General features: G+C 44.2%; 1 protein-coding gene across 1 annotated transcript in view; it reads right to left on the bottom strand.

Annotated features, from left to right (window-relative positions):
• Positions 1-2,188: 2,188 nt before the first annotated feature.
• The window catches only part of RPN1 (ribophorin I), a 29,416-nt gene continuing 10,063 nt past the window's right edge, over positions 2,189-21,541 (bottom strand). The window contains exons 4-10 of the mRNA XM_059161899.1: positions 17,057-17,266; positions 14,615-14,807; positions 9,619-9,718; positions 7,939-8,077; positions 7,573-7,692; positions 4,000-4,245; positions 2,189-2,833 (exon numbers count right to left, since the gene is read on the bottom strand). Coding sequence (XP_059017882.1) covers positions 2,651-2,833; positions 4,000-4,245; positions 7,573-7,692; positions 7,939-8,077; positions 9,619-9,718; positions 14,615-14,807; positions 17,057-17,266 — 1,191 coding nt within the window. The 3' untranslated portion in view covers positions 2,189-2,650. The remainder of the gene's footprint in view (positions 2,834-3,999; positions 4,246-7,572; positions 7,693-7,938; positions 8,078-9,618; positions 9,719-14,614; positions 14,808-17,056; positions 17,267-21,541) is intronic.

The raw sequence follows: 21,541 nt of genomic DNA, 5'->3' as shown, positions 1-21,541 counted from the left end.
TCTGTGACTCGTGATCCAGCCTATGAAGCAAATAACTGAGCCCTGCTTCCTTTCACAAACAAGGAAATGGTGGCCCCAAAGACTCGTCTGAGGTCACAGTGAGTGGCCTTTCTATGCAGTCCGTCTGACTGCGTGCCGAAGTCTTGAGCCAACTTTCTCCTCCATATCCAAAGTCCTCTCCTTCCTTTGGACCCTGGATCTTTCCACTGCCTGAGAAACCTCACCCTGCCCACTTTTTCTTATGTTCAGCCTCGTTTTCCACCGAACCCAACCCACTGGCACTGAACACAGTGAAGTCTTCCCTCTACCAGTGTTCATAGCTACACGCCCTGTGCCGCCCTCCAGCCTTCTCTCTCATGGCCTATCTCTGATGCACACCTTTCACACTGGTAGGAAGCCTCCCTTGGGTCCCACTCCCTTTTCCACGGCTCCACCCACACCATGCTCAAGCCCCTGAAGGACCACTTCAGTGACCTGCTCCCAGCACAGGCTGACCTTGCCCAGCCTTCCCCTTGCAGGACAACTCCGCAGCATGTGCTGCTGCTGCTCCTCCTAAAATCCCCTCTTCCCTGGGCCCCCAGGACCCCACACACCCCTGCTCTCTTACTTCAGGGGTTGCTCCACAACCTGTGTGCAGGGGACGGGGTGCTCCAAGTGGCCACTGCACTCTGGATACCCTTCCTACCCTTACCTGCCACAACCTCGACCATTTCCACAGCCATTCCACAGCGTGTCAAACGGCACCCACGTTTATCATTTCCACACCAGGCCCCTTCTTTGAACTCCAAACCTGAATATCCAACTGCCCCGACATCCCCATTTGGAAATCACCGGCACAGCCACCTCACTGTGTCTGAAACAGAACCCATCATCACCAGCCTCAAAACTGGTTAGTCTTTATAGACCTCTCCACAGACCTCTCCATAATGGATGGTCAACCCCGCCTGCCAGTATGTCACACACTGTGCATCCCATGCCAATCTGAGTATCTAGCAGACACCATAAGGGGACCTTATCAATGGGACAAAAACCCTGCCCCATCACAGCTAGTTCCTGTAATTACACACATCCCAACTGCGTTATGATGTGGAGACAGAGTGTAACAAGACAGCCTGACTCACCTGAAGGGTGAGCAGGAATTACCTTAAGTGAAACAAGGCACAAACCTCAGGGAGAAAGTAGAGGGGGAGAAAGGATGGCACTCATTTCACACTGTCCATTCCCCCACCTAAATCTCCACTGCATCCATATGGGCACATGGCCATCCTTGCCCAAGGTTTTCTCCCATCCCTGTTTATGGCCTTCAGCAGTTTGCTTTCAGCCAAAATACCAATCTAAGCATGTCTCACACAGTGATCAGTCTCGCCATGATCTTAGGATAAAGCCAAAAGCCTTGTCAGACCTACAAAACCTGATCTCATTGGGGCTCTTCCCACCTCTGACCCTATGCCCTACACTCTCACCTCACTCTCTGGATTCCCTCCTGATCCTCTATGTAACCACAGAACCCAACTCCAAAGTCACCTCCTTCGGGAAACTCGATACTCTCAAGCAAATACTGTCAGGAGAACCCTGTCCCTTTTCCTCATGAGCCTATCACAATTTGTGATTATGAATTTGTATCTGATCGTCTATCTGCCCTCCATAAGAACTAGTGCTCTCGGGATGCCTGGGTGGCTCAGTTGGTTGAGCAGCTGCCTTCGGCTCGGGTCATGATCCCGGCGTCCTGGGATCGAGTCCCACATCGGGCTCCTTGCTCAGCAGGGAGCCTGCTTCTCCCTCTGCCTCTGCCTGCCATTCTGTCTGCCTGTGCTCACTCTCTCCCCCTCTCTCTCTCTGATAAATAAATAAAATCTTTAAAAAACTATATTAAAAAAAAAAAAAAAAGAACTAGTGCTCTCTTTTTCATCTGTCATTGTATCCTTAAAGCCTAGCACAGCATGGGATGCAGAACAGATAAAAAAATGGAAGAACAAAGTCCTTGCTCCACTTACTCCTCTCCTCTGTTCGGCGACCTGACGTAGCCCACTTTAACTCTGTGGCCTCAGTGTCCTAACGTGTAAAACAGAGGCAATGCCTGCCATGCAAACTTGCTCTAAGAAGCAAATCCACTATTTAATGAATAAAAAGCACTTGATAAAAGTAGACCTCCAAGTTTTTATGTGATTGTTACCAGAACAAACAAATGTTCAGTCCCTGCTTTATTTTCATTTGGCCACACATGTTTAAAAAAAAAAAACAAAAAACAAAAAACATACACACACTCATAAAATACCCAAACATCAGGAACCAGAAAGGCAAAAAACAAGGGGCTTATGGACTGAAAGGATATCATAGGCTTCTTCAGAGCAAAACAAAACCAATCACCTACTGAAAATCTCTTTGTTCAAAACACAAAGATATTTTGTTTTTAGTGGGATTTAATTTTTTTTTTTTTTTTTTTTTTTTTTTAAAAACGAACCCTTTAAAGACAAAAACGAAGCTTCTTGTGTTGCCTATGGCAGGCCCTGGCTTCACTTCCTTGAAGGCCTTTTGTAAAACACAGATGCCAGCATTCAGCAGCCTTGATGGTAGCCCTCCCCCCTTCGCCCCCAACCTGGCGTCTGAAAGTGCAGCACCCTGGGCCCACCCCGAAGGTAACGGTCAGGGGCTACAGAGCATCAAGGATGTGGTCGATCTTGGTGACCAACTCCTGCCGCTTTCCAGAGATGAGCTTCTCGTTCTCAATGTACGTGTCTTTCTTGAGCTTGCCAGCCACCAGCCGCTCGGCTTCCACAGCAGACTTCAGCACCAGCTCCTTGACCTGCGCGTCCAGCTTCTGCATCTCGCTCACCTGGCCAAGGCAAGAGCAGGGCAGAGCTTCAGAGCGGTCCCCGGCCCACATTCAGCAGGGCCCACCACCTTCCCTGCCTACAGACCCCGGAGCTCCCAGAGCAGAGGCGCCGGCAGTGGAGGGAGACAGGCCTGGCTTCAGATGCCAGCTCCACTCTCTGTACCGTTAAACTCTGACCTCAGGCCTCAGCTGTACGGGAGGACCGTGGGGATCGAATGGGAACATATGGGCAATCCCCCAGCACGATGCCAGGCACACAGCAGGTCCTCGAGGTACGTTTATCTTCTTCCCTTGGGCTGGTCAAATTAGGTCCAGGGACTCAGCTGGGCAGGACTGATGGCAGGGGTGTGGCAGAGACACTGAATGACGCCTGTTATCACCAGCTGGGTGTGAAGCTGAGGACTTCACAGTCAGAATCATTCAACATTTACGGAGTGAGCCACAGTGCTAAGCACAAGAGTCTCAAGACAAATGAGGCATCTGGCCCTCATACAGCCACCAGGGAATACTCGAGCATGTAAAGAGTTCCAGAAAGAGGCAGGTGCTATGAAGAACACAGTGGTAAGGAGAGGGAGTACTGAGAGTGGCATGTGGAGAGGAGGATCATCAGGACCTCTGAGGGGTACCTCTGAGGAGGGGATCCCCTCTTCCGTTATAGGTAACAAGGACTTGCTCATAAAGCAGGTCCCAGGCAGGGCTCTTAGAACTTTACATGTACCAACTCACTTCCCACTCACAACATAGTGAGATAAGTACTGACACATGAAGAAACGGAGGCACAGAAGTCAGGTAACTTGCCCAGATTGACAAAGTCTGAATCAAATGCCTGATTCAAAGTCTAGGTTCTTAGCACACATGAGTAGCCTAGAGCCTCGCCCAGGCTGGCCTCCAGGAGAGCCAGCTGTCGCTCTCAATAGCAGCCACATGGACAGACAGTGACATGGAGGCTAACAGAGCTTCCCAAAGCCAGCCTGTAACCGAAACCCCCAAATTTCTTGTTCCACTTTAAGGGTTGGCACCATGGGACAAAAGCCAGCAGTGAGCAAGAGCTGCCCGGCATGTGCACCCAGAACAGCCCCGTGGTGCTCTAGAAGTGGGGGACAATCCCTGAAGGCATGAAAAAGGAGGCCAAAGACCCAAGTGACTCTAGGATGGCAAACACTTACTTTGTCGCACAGGTCAGAGCCCTCTGTCTTCAGCCTGGACTGTAGCAATGCAATCTCACTGGTCAAGGCCTTGTGCTCTGTCTCCAGGCTCTTCTTGCCACTGTTGAGGGTGGACACATCCCGTGACTGCTTGTACCTATTGACAGTCTCGTCAAAGTGACGGTAGAGACCTATTCTCTTGTTGACCAGGGTCAAGACCTGCTCCGTGATGCAAGCCACCTTCATCCTAGCCTCTGCAGCTGGATCCTATAGGGGAGACATCATGAGTGACAACATCCAGGCCTGAGCCTGCTTTACCTCCCAAAGAGTACCCACCACTGGCTGTGCAAATAAGAAAAGCGATCTTAGAATGTCAGAGAATCCAACCTTTGCTGACACTAAATCTGGACCAATTCAGCAAAGGGCAGGACTGGACATGAAGATGAAACTTTACTTCAAAGCCCAGCTGGGCAGAGAGGGATGAGAGAAGGAATATGAATGCTTAGAATACACCATGAAAGGGACAGGTGAAGCGCTAAGGGAAGAGAAATCTCAGTGCAGGTCAGGGAAAGCTTCCAGGATGTTTATTATTTCTCTCCCCTTAAAACCTTCAAGAGTTTCCCAGGGCCTAAAGGAAAAGTCCGAGCTCCTTATCCTGCCATTCACGGCCCTTCAGATGAGACCCTACATACTTTCCGGAATTCTGTCATCATGTGTCTAATTCAGAAGTTCTAACTGGGCAGCTCAAAGGCTAAATCTGGTCTGCAAATGGTTAATTTGGCCCACAATTGTTCTTTTCTCAATAAATTATCAAAGCTGTAAAACAGGGAGACATATATGTAAGAAACTGTATAAACTGACCCATTCGTTCAACGGAATACTCTGCAGCTATGCAAAAATAAATCAATAAATAAATAATGGGGAAGAGCTCTATGAACTGATATGGGTAATTCTCACAAACTGTTTAGTTAGAAAAAGGGACAAGGCATTGTACTTGTGCTACCTTTTGTGCAAGAAAGAAGGAGAAATAAGAATTAAAGGATCTCCTTATTTCTGCAAAATCAATCAGGAAGGATATCCGGAGATTGATGAAATTGGTTATTGACAGGGCAGGGTTTTATAAATTCATAATCAAGATTAAACAGTACCAGAGGGAGAAACTGCAATAAAATCCAAACAGGAACAAATGAACCTAACTATATTTCAAATGCGTTAACACAGGAAATCTCCGCCAGTTACCCTGGAACCCAGTACTCTGACAAGACATTCTCAGTCTCAAGACAAAAAAGAACTGCTAACAAAATCCAGGGACTCTACCTGATAGGTCTGGTGTTTCTGAGGGCACGAGGGCAGCAATTCTGAAACTATTTTGTGTGTTTACAGAATTTAACAAATGAATAAACACACTGATTTGGGGATCCAGGAGAGAAGTGAAAACTGTGGAATGAGGGAGGACGGTTAAGAATCCTGCGGCATCAGACTGATGTGAGACAGCGGTGTTAACTGCTCCTATAAATACCATACCTCTCTCCCCTGGCTCTGTCTGCTGAAAGGCCCAGACACAGTGACACCCCAAAAGCAATGATCACACCTAGCTCCCAGATCATGCTCTCTAGGTACCATTTCCATATTGAACGGAACCAGGACTGCCTGGAGAAAGTACAGAATATACCTGAAACATGCTGCTGTGCCCAATGATAAGGAAGTGCTTGAAAAAATGATGAGACATGACAAAAACTGACAAATCTGGGATAATCTGAGCATCAAAATAAGTAGCACCAGTAGACAGTTGCCCACAGAGCAAGGTAAGAAGCCAGGAGTCCCTACAAGTAACAACCAGCCAATCAGTCAACCAGGAAGAGAAGCTTCTCCTTCCAGCACAGGGCCAACCTAAGGAAATTAGTTTTCCAACCACCACACTAACAGCAGATTCAGACAGGAATTAATATTAAATGCTAGAACTAATCAGTGAATGTATAGGAGAGTATTTATATAGCCTCAAACAGACCAGACATTAATTGAAACAAAAAAACTGTAACTTTAACATGAAGAAATTAGGCAGACATCGACTTAGCCAAGTAAGGAGAGTTACATCCCAGCACTGGGACCAGCAGACATCAGGTACCCCTGATGGGATGCCCTGCAGACACGGAACCACTTTATAGCATTCTTGCCAAAAATGCATTATCTCCATTTAATCAGAGAGAAACACAGGATACTCCTCTAAGTTAAGGGATACTCGACAAAACCCGTCTCTACAATGTCAGATAATGTCAAGGTCATTAAAGACAAAGAAAGGCTGAGGGGCTGTCCCAGATTAAAACAAACAAGACAACAAAATGGGATGCATGATCCTCAGCTGGATTCTGAGGGAAGAAAAACAAGTGCTAAAAATGATACGGTCACTGGGACAGTCCGCCAAACCTGAAACACAGCTTGCATGCTGGTTAACAGCGTTACACCAACATAACATTTCCTAAGTTAGATCACTCTATTGTGGTTATGGTAAGAGAAGATTCTTGGGGTGCCTGGGTGGCTCAGTGGGTCAGGCCTCTGCCTTCAGCTCAGGACGTGATCTCAGGGTCCTGGGATCGAGCCCCACATCAGGCTCTGCTCAGCAGGGAGCCTGCTTCCCCTCTCTCTCTGCCTGCCTCTCTGCATACTTGTGATCTCTGTCTGTCAAATAAATAAATAAAATCTTTTTTAAAAAAAGAGAAGACTTGCCCATAGGCTACACACATGCTTTAGTACTCAAAGGGGTGGAGTATATAAATGTCTCCAAGTTACTCCCAAATAGCCCAGAAAAAATTATATCAAGAGAGACCAAATGTTAAGTGCTAGGTCTAGGCACAAAACATACGATCGTTATTTTCACTATTCTTGCAAAGTTTCCAGAAATGTGGAATTATTTTAAAGAAAAAATTAAAAATAAATAAATAAAAGCAGGGGCGCCTGGCTGGCTCAGTCAGTGGAGCACATGACTCTTAATCTCAGGGTCATGAGTTCAGGCCCCACATTGGGTGTGGAGCCTACTCAAAATAAAATTTAAAAAACAAATAAACAAAAGCAGCATTTATAACTTAAAAAGTGGAACTATTTCATAGTAAAGCCTCCACTCAGCCCTTCTGTATGACAGGGCTTGCTAGCAGCTGTCTCACTGGGCTGCCTATGGAACCAGCCAGATCAACATCTTTGCTACCTGTACCTTACTGCTCCCTGTAGGTTCCACCGAAGCCCTCCCTGCTGTTGCACAAACTCTTCCTTCTAGCTGAATGCCCTTCCCTACTTTCTCTGCCTGTCAGCCTCCTCAGGGGAGCCCCACCATGAAACCCAGGCTGCCGTTTCCACAGTACTCACACTAGCACCAACCCGCCTCACAACCCCGCATGCTCTGTGACCACAGCAACAAGAACAAGGTCTCTCTCTTTACATGAGGTAAGGATCAGCAGAGGCCACAGGCAGGGGAGAGGCTTGCTGGCAACATGGTTCTGCCTTGGGCTTGCTGAGAGGACCACAGTGCTCAGTCAAGTTAACGAAACACATTATCAAAGACGCAAAATGACAAACAAATGTGGGGAAAAAGCCAAGGGGTACCTTTGTGATGGAAAAGTCCAGCCTGACATAGATGATGACAGTGAAGAACAAAATGTAGAAAGCAGCCACCACCAGCAATGGCTCCTGCAGCATGAGCACCTTGTTGAACGTGTAGTGGACCTAGGGGAGGGAACAAACAAGGAGGACTGGCTTCCAAAGGTCTGCAAGGACTCAGACACCTGGGAGCAACAGAGGGGCCTCAGCAGGCCCACTGTCATGCAGGCTGCACCACATACCCCCAGAGATGACTACACTCAAAGCCCTGCAGCCCAAGGAGGGAAAGATAAAGAAAGCCAAGTCCCTGGCTCCCAGGACCTTGTACTGTTCGGAGGAAGACACAAAAGGCAGAGCAGTAGAGCTACTCACCACTATGTCCTGAATGTGCTGTTCCACCAGGTTTTTCTTATAAGCAACAATCACAGGGCGGCCAAACGTGTCCAGGTAAGTGTAGTGCAGCTCATCTGGGGCCCGACTGATTTCATAGGGACTATCAACTTGGATGTTCCTGGACACAGGTGGGAATGAAATACGGCCTAAGACAAACTGCACTGACCACCGAGGTTTACTGGGGGTTGGAGAATTCTAAGGCTCAGGGGGCCTTTCAGGATCACTGAGTTCATACTCCACTCCACTCCCCTCCTGGCACCAAGGACCACCAGACCTCCTGAGACAGCTGACCCGCTGCCAGAGCACCTTGACTAGTAGACTGCTCTCCGCTGAGGTAACAACCGTCTCCCTGCATCTTGTCCTTGCTAGTGCTCGCCAGTTCCAACCAACCCCAGACTCACACAGCCCACAAAGCCCTCTGCACACTCCACCCAACAAGACTCTCTCAGGTACCTGAAGGAGCCCCTGAGAAGTCCACTCCAGAAGTTCTTTCTCCTCCCGTGACTGAGAACTTCTATAACGTATAGTGGGACATGTCTTGTTTTCGTCTGCCTAGATCCACTCTCTCTCCTCTAGGTTCTCACACCCTAGTTTTGCTAGAACTCCCCATCCCCTGTGGAATATCCTCCACAGGAAGAACAAATCTGGTAACTGATCTTTCTGATGACCAGAGTGGGCATGTGACCCAAGAGAGGCAAGCAGAAGTTCCCCTCTGAAGTGAACCTAGAGCAAAATGACACAAAGACACACACAGGTGTTTATCATTCATGCCAAGGGCAGGTCACCCATGAACAACTGTCAGTTTCCACCAAATGGACTCCCAGAGATGCTCTGGCTCTGCAACGTAGAGCAGAGCCAATTTATTTATTTTTATTTATTTAATTTATTTATTTGACACAGAGAGAGAGAGGGAGCGCGCGATCAATCGTAAGTAGTCAGAAACAGGCGGGGGTGGGGGGAGCAGGCTCCCTGCCAAGCAGAGAGCCCAATGTGGGGCTCGATCCCAGGACCCTGAGATCATGACCTGAGCCGAAAGCAGAGGATTAACCCGCTGATCCACCTAGGTCCCCCTACGCCACCAATTTATAAGAAGCACCTTACCCTTCCGAATGCACTCCTTGCTGCTTACAGTGGCCAAAGACAGCACTACTGTCTCTGTAAGCATGGAAGCCTAATATACCATCCCCCCTTTCTGAACCTGGTCTGACCAGAGAGCACTACTGTCTGTAAGCATGGAACCCTAATACACCAGCAGGACCACTCCCCACCCTCATCCCTCCTCTGCTTCCTGAACCTGGTCTGACCAGCCCAGGATAAAACAGAGCCACTGTTGCTCTTCTTTTTTGTACACACACAGTACAAGGGCTAACTGACTGTCCTGAGACCACATTCTGTCCTGTTGCAGGTCATCCCATCCCCTCTGGACGCCGCATCCGTCCCGCAGAGGCACTCTGGGCACTGTGGTTCGTAAATCAACCCAGTACCCTCATCTGAGTCTAACGTTTCTGTTTTAACTCCAGTCAGAAAGTCCCTGCAGACCTCTCAGTCAAAGCTAGGTGCGAGTACCTCCACACCACCCCAGACTACACAGCTTCCCCTTGAGGTACAAGGCCACTACCAGAGAAACAGGAAGCAGAGGAAAGGAACAGTTGCACTCACTTGGCCCCTTCGGGCAAGATGATCTTCACTGTCAGAGAATCTATCACTTGCTCATCGAACACATGGTCCACGAATCTCATCTTCAGTGCATACTGGTCACCTGGAAAAAGACAAACACATGCAAGAATATGAAAACCAGAGAAAATGACACAGGAGCTAGAGGTAAGCACAGGGTACGGACACTCTCATCTCACAAAGAGCAGAATTAAGAGGTGCCATTAAAGTTAATGGATCAACGGCAGCTGCGTGGCTCAATGGGTTGGGCCTCTGACTTCAGCTCCGGTCATGATCTCGGGGTCCTGGGATCAAGCCCCGCACTGGGCTCTCTGCTCAGTGGGGAGCCTGCTTTCCCCTCTCTCTCTGCCTCTCTGCCTACTTGTTATTTCTCTCTCTGTCAAATAGATGGATAAAATCATAAAAAAAAAAAAAAAATCTGTTAAAGTTAATGGACTAGGAGATTCTGGGAGACAGAGGTGGTGCTGGCAGCATACTGATGGGTCTTCCCCAATTTTTACATAAAGAAAGAGCAACTAGACAGTGAAACCAAAAACCCATGGAACATTTTTTACAACAAAACTAGGTAAGACAAAGATCTCCATGAACCCCAAAATACAAATGGGGAGTTATAAAACACCAACACACAACCGGCCCATTACTGGTGTCTGTAAAAGAGAAAGCAGAGGGAGCCAACAGGGCAAGTGATAGACCTGAGGAGAGAAGAGCCCCAAAGAGGCCATCACTTTGACTAGAGAAGAAGGCAGGCCAACTGTAGAAAGTGACTAGAGCTCCAGAGTCCTCCCCCAACCCCACATGGTGGACGAGCAAATAGGCCCATGGACCTGTGAGTCTAGAGCAGTCTAGTCCCTGAGAACTTGGGAAAGCCAGCAGAGCTCACCTCCCAGGACAGCACCCTAAGCAGAGGAAAAACTGCTGGAGGAAAATCAAAATGGAGCCTAACAGGGACAACAGAGCTACAGGAAACTGACAGGGCAGGCTCCACAAGCAAGCTGCCGTATTTAATCAACAGGGAAACTGGGCAGTTACAACACCTCCTCCTAAAAATTCACATTAAACATGAACAACATGGGGCGCCTGGGTGGCTCAGTGGGTTAAGCCGCTGCCTTCGGCTCAGGTCATGATCTCAGGGTCCTGGGATCGAGTCCCGCATCGGGCTCTCTGCTCAGCAGGGAGCCTGCTTCCTTCTCTCTCTCTCTCTGCCTGCCTCTCAGTGTACTTGTAATTTCTCTCTGTCAAATAAATAAATAAAATCTTTAAAAATAAAAATAAAATAAAATAAAATAAAAAACATGAACAACAGGACGCCTGGGTTGCTTGGTTGGCTGAGTGACTCTGTTCGGCTCAGGTCATGATTCCAGAGCCCCAAGATTGAGTCCTCCATCAGGCTCCCCACTTCTCTTCTGACCCTCCCCATCTCATGTTCACACTCTCTCTAATAAATAAATAAAACTTTAAAAAAAACAAAAAACAAAAAACCAAGAGTAACAGAGAGGTGCCTGGCTGGCTCAGTTCATTGAGCATGCAAATCCTGACCTCAGGATTATGAGTTTGGCTCACTTAAAAAAAAACTTTTTAAAATTAAAAGCAAAACAAAACAAAACTGAGCAACAGAAAAAAGGTGCCCCTCACTCTTAAGTTATATTTTCAAAAGCTACAACAAAAGAGAACATCTCGGGGTGCCTGGGTGGCTCAGTTGTTAAGCATCTGCCTTTAGCTCAGGTAATGATCCCAGGGTCCTGGAATCGAGCCCCGCATCTGGCTCCCTGCCCTGCGGGAAGCCTGCTTCTCTCTCTTCTACTGCTCACTTTTTCTCTCTGTCAAATGAATAAATTAAAAAAAAAAAGAACATCTCAAGAGAAAATGAAAACGTGCCAGAAATACATGCCACAAAACTGATTAAAACTGTTCCTGTGGGGCACCTGGGTAGCTCAGTTAATTAAGCATCCAACTCTTGGTTTCAGCTCAGGTCATGTTCTCAGGGTCATAAAGACTGATTCCCACGTTGGGGTCCATGCTGAGCATGGAGCCTGCTTTGGAGTCTCTCTCCCTCTGCAGTCTCTCCCCCACATGCAGTCTCCCTTTAAAAAAAAAAAAAAAACACCTGTTCCCAGTATTCCAAAATAAACTAAAGGTACTATAAAAACGACATAAGTCATGAAAGAGCACTACAAACCAGAATTACAGAAAAGTAACAGAAAGGCAGAAAAGTGATAGAATACAGAAAAATTTCAGGAAATAAATTTTAGAAATAAATTGTTTTAGAAATGAAGGATAAGCTATAAGGAATAAGAATAAATAAACACAACAGGGAATATCTTATAATAAACAGAAAGCAAAAAGAAGCAAAGTTTTCAATGAAGAAAAGACTCAAGAGAAACTACCAAATATTGAAAACAGGCCAAGACTCAACATAGAAATAATAGGAGCCTCAAATGAGAAAACTTACAAAAAGGTTTCAAAAGTTGAAAAAACAATGCAGACCCAAGAAAAGTAACACAGCAACCACTGCCAAAACATGTTCCACTGGGGCACCTGGGTGGCTCAGCGGTTTAAGCCTCTGCCTTCGGCTCAGGTCGTGATCTCAGGGTCCTGGCATCGAGCCCCGAGTTGGGCTCTCTGCTCAGCAGGGAGCCTGCTTCCCCCTCTCTCTCTGCCTGCCTTTCTGCCTACTTGTGATCTCTCTCTCTCTCTAATAAATAAATAAAATATTTAAAAAAAAAATGTTCCACTAAAAGTATTAGATTTTAAAGAATCTCTTTCAATATTTATATAAAAAGACTTGGAGGAGGAGGTGACTTATAAAGGGGAAAAATTAGATCATCATCAGACCTCGACAATGACATTTTATACCAAAAAAGGAACACATGTCAAGGAAAGACATATGAGCCAGTTATGTTATATTCCTCAAAATGGCTTATATGCACAAAAGGCACAACCTGTCGTCAACTACCGATGTGTGAGAACTCATTCCCATAAGCCCTAAGAGAATGAGCTTCAGATCATCAAAATGACTACAGCTGTCAATGTGAACACTGACATGGTTTTGGCATTAACTACAGTTACTATAGAGGTAAGACCAGAGTTAAAAGCAGGGAGGCCCGGAGCACCTGAGTGGCTCAGTTGGTTAAGCGTCTGCCTTTGGCTCAGGCCGTGATCTCAGGATCCTGGGATGGAGCCCCAAGTCAGGCTCCCTACTCTACAGGCAGTCTGCTTCTCTTCTCCCTTCCCTCTACCTCTGCCCCCTGCTCATACTCACTGGCTCTCACTCTAAATAAATAAATAAAATCTTTAAAAAAAAAAGTGGGGGGAGCACACTGTGTAATGGCTATTTGTTCTGACAACAGATATACAGTATATGCACAGCACACCTAAACAATAGGGTAGGAAAGGGAGAGGATATGCCAAAAAATAAACAAATTCTTTTCAGTAATCACATTGGAAGTGGTAGTATGATCATTTTTATTCTGAAACTTCTGTGTATTAGGTGCGGGATAAAACTAATTGTGTAATGCTCTAATTCTGTCACCTTCTCTGTCCTTCAGAAAAAGGACTCTCAATATGGAATTAGATACAGATATAACACAGATATCACACCATTAACTATATAAGTTCATAATTTTCTTACACAAATACAATACACACCTACCTCTATTAACTGAAAAGGCCTAGATACTGACCAAACTAAGAACAATATGCATTCCTAGTTCTCAGACTATGGTCTTAAAAACATGTTTTTCCACAAGAAGATACTAGGGCTTTGATGAAAAATGGTTGATTCCATGTCTGAGACAGAAAATATACAAACTGGGAGAGGCTGGTGGCTCTGTTGGTTAAGCAACTGCCTTCGGCTCAGGTCATGATCTCAGCGTCCTGGGATCAAGCCCCACGCTAGGCTCCCTGCTCAGTGGGGAACCTGCTTCTCCCTTTCCCTCTGCCTGCTGCTCCCTCTGCTTGTGCGTGCTCTCAAATAAATAAAATTCAAAAAGAAAAAAAAGGAAAGGAAAGATCAGATACAAGCTGGGCCAATAATGCCTTTCATAAGACAGCAAGGAAGGTAACAGTTTTCAATTTGCAAGAAATACAGAAGACACAGGAAGGAATACACTGAATGGCACTTTGAGTAAGAAGTCAGCAAAATCCAGATTGTACACTACAAATGGCTCATGTTCTTCAACAGATAAACTATATATTTTTTAAATCAGATGGAGGAGAGAACGATTAACAGAAACTCATAAGACATCAAATTTTTTGAAAAGGGCAAAACTAGAGACTCCAGAGATGCACACTTGGGTGATAAAACCGAACAAAGTCAAGAAAGCAGATACTGAAAGTTGGGATGGTAACCACTATTGTGGGGAAGGAAGAGGTACATGGAGAACCTTTGGGTTGGCTGGCTCAATTCAATTTCTTGGCCTGAGTAAGTGGTGGTTACAAGGTGTTCTAATTGTCATTTACTGAGCTATACATTTTTCTGGAGGTTTTCTCTAATTTTGTATTTAAAAGGTTTTAAGAAGACTTGAAGAAAATATGACAAAATGATCATAATATTACATATTATTATATTATTGATATGTATTATGTTATATAGCATATATTATATAACATATGTTGTATATAGTATATATTATATAACTTAACTGTTATATAATTAAGAAGTTTTTTTTGTTTGTTTGTTTGTTTGTTTTTAATTAAGAAGTTTTAAGAGGGTTAAGAAAAGGACTTTTACTGGACTGTTCGAACTAACTACCAAATGCATGTATTACGTTTACAATAGTAATTTGTCCCCACCCATGAAAAGTTGTTCCTAATATCCCTGCCTTCCAAAAAATAACAATACTCTCTTCCCATCAAAATGGCAATTGTTAAAACACACACACACACACACACACACACAACCACCACTAGAAACAAAAAATGCAGGAAATGAAAGAAAGTAATAGTCTCTCCCCTTTCCATTCCCTAACTACTAAAGACTGACCCAAATTGTAGAGGTACTCATAGCTTGGGAGGTTGTAGCCAACGATGTAATGGGTCTTCCACCCGCCGAACAGAGGGAAGCGAGGCCGGATTTCCATCTCTACGGAGTCGTCCAAAATAAGGAGGTGGCTGGTGGAAACGTTGCCAATCTCATCCCGGTAGTAAACGTCCTGGGCAGCAGCAGGGAGGATGGTCTGCAAGAGAGGGAACAAGCCTTCTAAATGCCCCAGAAACTTACTCATGGGAGATGATCCTAAAGACAGAAAAGACCTCCTGCACCAAGAACCTCCCCATAGCACTATTTAATTGAAACAGTCCCAAACTGGGACACCCTAAAAAGAGGTCTATCTAGCCTCCCGCAAGGCTTCAAAATTTCCTGATATTACATCTATTTCTCAATCATGGTAAGCAAATAGCTAATTCTCTTAAACAATAAATAATGAAGATGATCACAACTACCTTTATGAATACTGAAGGATTAATAAAAAGATAAAGATAAAAATAATCTCTAAGTTACTCTGCAGGGAAAGAAACTAAAAATGGGAGAAATTCCATTAAATTGCTAGGTAGTAGGGTTATGGAGGCCATTTCTCCACCTCATATTCTTTACTATAACTTCCAAATCTGTAAGAGTATTTTCATAATCAGGAAGAAATAACTCATGAAGAAATAATTCATAATGAGCCCTTCTGTAGTACGAAGTACAGATGACCCCTGGACGACACGGGTTTCAACTGCACAGGTCCACTTACACATAGATCTTTTTCAGCAGATAGAATAAATACTATAAAGTATTTTCTCTTATGATTTTCTTAACATTTTTTCTCTAACTTATTTTGCTCTAAGAATACAGTACACAAGTGCCTGGGTGGCTGGGGTCATGATCTCAGGGTCCTGAGATCAAGCCCTGCATCGGGCTCCCTGCTCAGCAGGGAGCCTGCTTCTCCCTCTCTCTGTCTCTGCCTGCCTCTCTGCCTACTTGTGATCTCTCTCTGTCAAATAAATAATTAAAATCTTTAAAGAAAAAAAAAGAATACAGTACAAAATACATACAACATACCAAATATATGATAATGGATTGTTTATGTTAATAGTATGGCTTCCAGAAAACAGGAGAATATTAGTATTTAAACTTTCTGGGTGTCAAAAGTTATATCCAGGGGCACCTGGGTGGCTCAGAGGGTTAAGCCTCTGCCTTCAGCCTGGGTCATGGTCTCAGGGTCCTGGGATCGAGCCCCACATCAGGCTCTCTGCTCAGCAGTCAGAGAGCCTGCTGACCCCCACCCCCCTGCCTGCCTCTCTGCCTACTTGTGTTCTCTCTCTGTCAAATAAATAAATATAAGTAAATAAATAAATAAATAAATAAATAAAAATGGGGGGGATAATATTTCGGGGGGGGGGGGGTATATCTAGATTTTCAACTGTGCAGGAGGCCAGAGCCCCAAACTCTGTTTTTTGGTTTTCTTTTTAAAGATTATTTATTTATTTATTTGAGAGAGAGAGTGAGAGAGAGAGAGAGCATGAGAGGGGAGAAGGTCAGAGGGAGAAGCAGACTCCCCATGGAGCTGGAGCCCAATGTGGGACTCGATCCCGGGACTCCAGGATCATGACCTGAGCCCAAGGCAGTCGCTTAACCAATTGAGCCACCCAGGCGCCCCCCAAACTCTGTTTTTCAAGGAGGTTTTCAACTGAACATGTTTTCATTTTTTATTATATTTGAAAATACAAGATTTCATTTATTAAGACTAAAAATATATAAAATGTCATATACAATATGATCAAGTATCTTTTAAAAACAGCACTATAAAAGAAAGAGGAAATATTAAAATATGAGCAATGCTAATTCTGGGTGGTGGTATAGTTTTTCCTTTCTCTATTAGTCAAATATTCTTTTAAAAACAGGGCCTATGGGGCGCCTGGGTGGCTTAGTCATTAATCATCTGCCTTCGGCTCAGGTCATGATCCCAGCATCCTGGGATGGAGCCCCGCATTGGGCTCTCTGCTCAGCAGGAAGCCCGCTTCCCCCTCTCCCACTTCCCCCACTCTCTCACTGTGTCTCTGTCAAATAAATAAATAAAACCTTTAAAAAAAAAAAAAAGGAACAAAAACCAAACAACAACAACAAAAAAAAACCATGGCCTACTTTGGGGCACCTGGTTGGCTCAGTCCGTGTAGCATGACTCTCGATCTCAGCGTTGTGAGTTCAAGCCCCATGATTAAGAGAGATTACTTAAAAATAAAATCTTTTTTAAAATGGCCTCCTTATACAAATGGGGTCATTTTTTTTTTAGATTCTTTCTGTTGGTTCTAACCTTGTGAACTGAACTACTTGAACACCAATCGATCCTCAACAATGGTCCATATTTAGATACTTTCAAAAAGCCAAAGGGCAAATGTGATAAAAGGGTACTTTCTCCGGATGTCCATGTTGCACACCCTGTACCTTAAATGAGCGGATGGAGGCTATTCCACTATCTGGTTGTCTCTGGTAATCATAGCGTGAAAAAGGTCCCTTCAGCACAGCCCCCGTGTGCTTCAAGTCCACATTTTCTTCCACGGCGATGTTACCCCAGTGAGAGACCTCGATGACCCGGGTCATGCTGGTGATGGTCAGGAAAGGGCTGTTGTTCTCATAATGTACTTTAAATGCATCCTGGAGAGAAAGGAGAAAAGTTGTTGCAAGTCTAGGTGACAGATGAATCAACACTAGTTTCAAATACAGTGGAGACAATCCATATATCAGCAAGAGAATGGCTCCGTTACGATGTATCTAAAGTACGCTATATTCTAAAATAATGCTTATAGAACTTTTTAATGGCATATGGAAATAAATATTCATGATGTATTACTAAATGGAAAAACAGGCTATACAAAATTGTTTTTAGGTTCCAACATAAGTATCGTTTGTACTTTAAAAACAAAAACTTCTACATGCCACTTATCTTATAGCCACCATAGGCGTAAAAGAACAAAAAGAACTTGAAATGAAATACAGGAGAAACCCAACACGGTAGGAAACAGAGTTCCCAGATTGTCTCTACTTTCTCCTTGTAGTTTTTATTTTCAAAATTTCTACAATGAGGTCTTAAAACTGCCTTTTGAATAATTTTTGCAGTTTTGCAAGAAAACTAAATCTTAACCTATAATAAAGAAAAATTCTAACAAGATATATATACTATCTCCTAAAGACATAACGTCTACCCAATAAGCTAGCAAATAACCTCAAAAATGAGGATGATTAATGACACTACTGGATTTTTTTTTAACATGGAGAAGACCTACCCAGAGAAGTTCCCAGAAGAGAGACCTGTTTAGCTAAGTGTATGGAGCTAACAAAAATACACATGTCAGTCACTCTTGATGAGCGACAAACAAATGCATGGTCATTTAATCCTCAAAACAATAGAATGAAGTACTACTCATCTCGTTTTACAAATTAAAAACACTGAGGCCCAGCAGTTTTAACACATTCAAGGTCATAAATAAATCGAAGTGGTAATATTAGTTCTTCGCGTCTTTGATTTTTTTTATTTTTTTAAAGATCTTATTTATTTGAGAGAGAGAGAGAGATCACAAGTAGGCAGAGAGGCAGACAAAGAGAAAAGGGGAAGCAGGCTCGATCCCAGGACTCTGAGATCATGACCTGAGCCAAAGGCAGAGGCTTTAACCCACTGAGCCACCCAGGTGCCCTAGGAGTCTTCAACTTTTTAGCTCCGACTGTGCACTCCTCCGTAGTAAATACTGCCTCCCAGGGAGGCCTCACAGAATTAAAGGAGATACCTTTGGAAATTCCTTCACCTTGCCAATTTCACCACTTAAATTAGTATTAAATCTTTCTAGTCACTAGTAATGTAAGTGCCCTTTTATGAATACACACATGGAACCTTAAATATGGGATCTTAAAGGACAGAAGGATCAGGAAAACACCCTTCTTTCCCAAAAGTCCAAGAAAAAGGATATTTTATTAATTCTCATGGCTCCTGCCACTTTATTCACTCATCCTATGAATAGATTCTTAAAAGTAAAACTTCATTCATAATCATATTTGATAGTATAATGCTGACATGGATAAGGGTGTGAGCAAACTAGCAGTTTCTGACTGCCGGTGCCAAAATAAATTAGCTAAATCCTTTTTAAAAACCACTTGGCAATATACATCAAAAGATTTTTAATTATTTTTTTTTAAGATTTTATTTATTTATTTGACAGACAGAGATCACAAGTAGGCAGAAAGGCAGGCAGAGAGAGAGAGGGGGAAGCAGGCTCCCCACCAAGCAAAGTGCCCAATGTGGGGCTTGATCCCAGGACCCTGGGATCATGACCTGAGCCGAAGGCAGAGGCTTTAACCCACTGAGCCACCCAGGCATCCCTCAAATGAATCTTTTAAAATAATTAAAAATCTGGGGTGCCTGGGTGGCTCAGTAGGTTAAAGCCTCTGCCTTCAGCTCAGTCATGATCCCAGGGTCCTGGGATCGAGTCCCACATCGGGCTCTCTGCTCAGCAGGGAGCCTGCTTCCTCCTCTCTCTCTGCCTGCCTCTCTGCCTCCTTGTGATTTCTATCAAATAAATAAATAAATCTTTAAAAAAAAAAGATTCATTTGAGAGTGAGGGCGCTCACATGGGTGGAGAGGCAAAGGGAGAGAGAACTCTAAGCTGACTAGCAGCCGAGTGCAGAGCCCACGGCAGGGCTCAAGGTGGGGCTTGATCTCATGACTCTGAGACCATGACCTTAGCCAAAACCAAGAATCTGATGCTCAAACAACTGAGCCACCCAGGTGACCCCTCATCAAGAAATTTTTTAAAGGTTCATATGCCTTGATTTGAAAACTTTTACTTCAGAAAATCTCTCTCATGACCAAGAGACACATGAAAAGATGCTCATCATCACTTATCATCAAGAAAATGCAAATCAAAACCGCAATGAGATACTAACTCACACCTGTCAGAACAGCTAAAATCAATAACACAAGAAACACCAGGTACTGATGAGGATGTGGAGAAAAAAGAACCCTCAATGCACTGGGAATGCAAACTGGTGCAGCCACTGTGGAAACCAGCACAGAGGTTCCTCAAGAACTTAAAAATACAACTACTTTATGATCCAGCAATGGCATTTCTGGGTATTTACACAAAAAACACAAAAACACTAATTGAAAGACATACCTGCATCCCTATGTTTATAGCAGCATTATTTACACTATCCAAGATACGGAAGCAGCGCAAGTGCCCACTGACTGATGAATGGATAAAGAACGGATAAAAATGCACACACGCACACAAACACAATGGAATATTATTCCACCATTAAAATCTTCATACTTGCAGTAACACGGATGGAGTTAGACAGTATAACGATAAGCGAAATCAGTCAGACAAAAACAAATTCCATATGATTTCACTCATATATGGAATCTAAGAAACAAACGGAATACGTGTGTGTGTGTATAAAGAGAAATATTAAGAATCACTCAACTACAGGGGCACCTGGGTGGCTAAGCGGGTTGAGCCTCTGCCTTCAGCTCGGGTCATGATCTCAGGGTCCTGGGATCGAGTCCCGCGTCGGGATCTCTGCTCAGCGGGGAGCCTGCTTCCTCTCTCTCTGCCTGCCTCTCTGCCTATTTGTGATCTCTGTCTGTCAAATAAATAAATAAAATCTTTAAAAAAAAAAAGAATCACTCAACTACAGAGAACAAACGGAACAAACTGATGGCTACTAGAGGGAGGTGGGTGGGGGGATGGGTGACATAGGTGATGAGGATTAAGGAGGGCACTTACTGTGACGAGCACTGGGTGATGTATGGAAGTGTTGAAAATCACTATATTGTACACCTGAAACTAGTATTACACCATATGTTAACTAACTGGAATTTGAGTCTAAACTTAATTTCAAAAAAAAAAGAAAATCCACCCTGAGTGTATATAAAAAATTATATGTGAAGAGAAGACCACTATAGTGTTATAGGTAAAAAGCTAACTGTCCAACATAGGAAACTTAGCAAATAAGTTAGAAGACATCAAATTACAGGATCTTAAGTGGCTATTAACAATGGTTTACAGGGGTGCCTGGGTGGCTCCGTGGATTAAGCCTCTGCCTTCGGCTCGGGTCATGATCTCAGGGTTCTGGGATCGAGCCCTGCATTGGGCTCTCTGCTCAGTAGGGAGCCTGTTTCCCCCTCTCCCTGCCTGCCTCTCTGCCTGCTTGTGATCTTTCTCTCTGACAAATAAACAAATAAAATCTTTTTTAAAAAAATGGCTTACAAAAGTAATGTAAAATGTTTAGAAATGTTTGTCTAAGCGGCAAAAGCATCATGTAATATTTTATACATGATATGATTTCCACATTAAAAGGCCCCTATGCGGCGCCTGGGTGGCTCAGTGGGTTAAGCCGCTGCCTTCAGCTCAGGTCATGATCTCGAGGTCCCGGGATCGAGTCCCGCATCGGGCTCTCTGCTCAGCAGGGAGCCTGCTTCCTCCACTCTCTCTCTCTCTGCCTGCCTCTCTGCCTACTTGTAATCTCTCTGTCAAATAAATAAATAAAACCTTTAAAAAAAAAAAAAAAAAAAAAAGGCCCCTATGCTTAGAAAGAAATGACTCACGTACTATTATGTCAAAAGTGGATGTCAACTGGCATCAAATTTCCCTCTGTATTTGCCAAATAGTCTCTCATGAGCATTTTATTTATTTAAAATGGAGAAAGTCCAAAATCCAAAATATTCAAAATTTAGAAGCCTACAAAAGAGACTAACAAATCCTTGCCCCCAACATAAACTGAATCACTCAGTTTTAAATGAGGAAAAAAAAAAAAATAAGCATTTAGAAGAAACACAACTCATGGGACACCTGGGTGGCTCAGTTAGTTAAGCGGCTGCCTTCGGCTCAGGTCATGATCCCAAGGTCCTGGGATGGAGCCCCACATCGGGCTCCGTGC

Source organism: Mustela lutreola, chromosome 2 (assembly GCF_030435805.1).
Source record: "Mustela lutreola isolate mMusLut2 chromosome 2, mMusLut2.pri, whole genome shotgun sequence".
Classification (NCBI taxonomy): Eukaryota; Metazoa; Chordata; class Mammalia; order Carnivora; family Mustelidae; genus Mustela; species Mustela lutreola.
Note: the sequence above shows the minus strand (reverse complement) of the source record. Positions and strands in the feature narration are given on the sequence as shown.